We start from the raw sequence: 1,735 nt of genomic DNA, 5'->3' as shown, positions 1-1,735 counted from the left end.
GCGGGAATTTCAAACCGCGTGCTTTAAAAAGCCGCGGTTTGAAATCCCACCGGCAGTTGGGGAGCAGGAGCGAGGGGAGCAGGGTGCACGTGTGCCACCCACACGTGTGCCTGCTTACCTCGGCGGCGGCGGCGGTGGCGGCGGCAGCAGCAGCAGCCCGCACCTGCCCAGCCCCGGCGGCCTGCTGAGCGCGCCGGGCCTGAAGCTGGCCACGCTGGGGCTGATCCTGTGCGTGAGCCTGGCGGGCAACGTGCTGTTCGCTTGGCTCATCCTCAAGGACCGCCAGCTGCACCGTGCGCCCTACTACCTGCTGCTGGACCTGTGCCTGGCCGACGGGCTGCGCTCGCTGGCCTGCTTCCCCTTCGTCATGCTGTCCGTGCGCAGCGGGGCCGGCGCCTGGCCACACGGGCCGCTCAGCTGCAAGGTGCTGGCCTTCCTGGCCGTGCTCTTCTGCTTCCACGCGGCCTTCCTGCTCTTCTGCGTGGGCGTCACGCGCTACATGGCCATCGCCCACCACCGCTTCTACGCCAAGCGCCTGACGGGCTGGACCTGCCTGGCCGTGGTGTGCATGGTGTGGACGCTGTCCATGGCCATGGCCTTCCCGCCCGTCTTCGACGTGGGCACCTACAAGTTCATCCGGGAGGAGGAGCAGTGCATCTTCGAGCACCGCTACGTCAAGGCCAACGACACGCTGGGCTTCATGCTCATGCTGGCCGCCGTCATCGCCGCCACCCACCTGGTCTATGGGAAGCTCCTCTTCTTCATCCACGGCCACCGCAAGATGAAGCCGGCCCAGCTGGTCCCGGCCATCAGCCAGAACTGGACTTTCCACGGGCCTGGCGCCACCGGGCAAGCGGCGGCCAACTGGACGGCCGGCTTCGGCAGGGGCCCCACGCCGCCCACCCTGGTGGGCATCCGGCAGGCCACGCACAGCCAGATCAAGCGGCTGCTGGTGCTGGAGGAGTTCAAGATGGAGAAGAGGCTCTGCAAGATGTTCTACATGATCACCTTGCTCTTCCTGCTCCTCTGGTCCCCCTACATCGTGGCCTGCTACCTGCGGGTCTTCATCAAGGCCAGCACCATCCCCCAGGTCTACCTGACCGCCTCGGTCTGGATGACGTTCGCCCAGGCCGGAGTCAACCCCTTCCTGTGCTTCATTTTCAACAAGGAGCTGCGGGTCTGCCTCCGAGCCCACTTCCCTTGCTGCCAAAGCATACAGAGCGCCCAGGGCACCATACTGTGCGATCTCAAGAGCTTTGGGATGTAGGGTGGCTTTTCTTTCTTTCTTCTTCTATTTATTTATTGGTTTACTTGTCTGTTTTTTAAAGGGTCGTTTTCCCTATTTCTGCATATCCTGGGAGAGCTGCCTGCGGGGACACTTTTCAAACCATCCCCCCAACCCCCCACACCTTAGGCTGTATGAAGCTGTCTTATTTATTTTTCTATACTTTGCCTATGCTCTTCTCAAATCGCTGTCCACGGGGAGGCTCCCATAAACAGAACACCCCCTCCGCCCCCCACCTTAGGCTGTAAGAAGCTGTCTTTGTGTTTTGTGTGGTTTCTGAAAACAAAAACAGGGCTCCACGTTTCTGGTCTTGCTTCTGACATTTGTAGGCGTGATTCCAACAGATTTGGATATAAGGTCATGGTGATTTTTCTTTCTTTTTTTTTCTATTCCTGTCTGTTTTGATAAAGGCTTAACAATTTTATTCATCTAAGATTTGATAAAGGCCAA

The 1,735-nt window shown here is 59.3% G+C and overlaps 1 protein-coding gene across 1 annotated transcript in view; it reads left to right on the top strand.

Annotated features, from left to right (window-relative positions):
* Positions 1-1,358, top strand: part of GPR27 (G protein-coupled receptor 27) — a 13,090-nt gene extending 11,732 nt beyond the window's left edge. Inside the window, exon 2 of the mRNA XM_019504580.1 lies at positions 127-1,358. Within this exon, the coding sequence (XP_019360125.1) occupies positions 127-1,267 (1,141 nt within the window). The 3' untranslated portion in view covers positions 1,268-1,358. The remainder of the gene's footprint in view (positions 1-126) is intronic.
* Positions 1,359-1,735: the final 377 nt, after the last annotated feature.

Source organism: Gavialis gangeticus, unplaced genomic scaffold (genome assembly GCF_001723915.1).
Source record: "Gavialis gangeticus isolate Ggan-Ray unplaced genomic scaffold, GavGan_comp1, whole genome shotgun sequence".
In the NCBI taxonomy this organism is placed as follows: domain Eukaryota; kingdom Metazoa; phylum Chordata; order Crocodylia; family Gavialidae; genus Gavialis; species Gavialis gangeticus.
The sequence above is the reverse complement of the archived record's forward strand: the minus strand, read 5'-3'. Positions and strand labels throughout refer to the sequence as shown.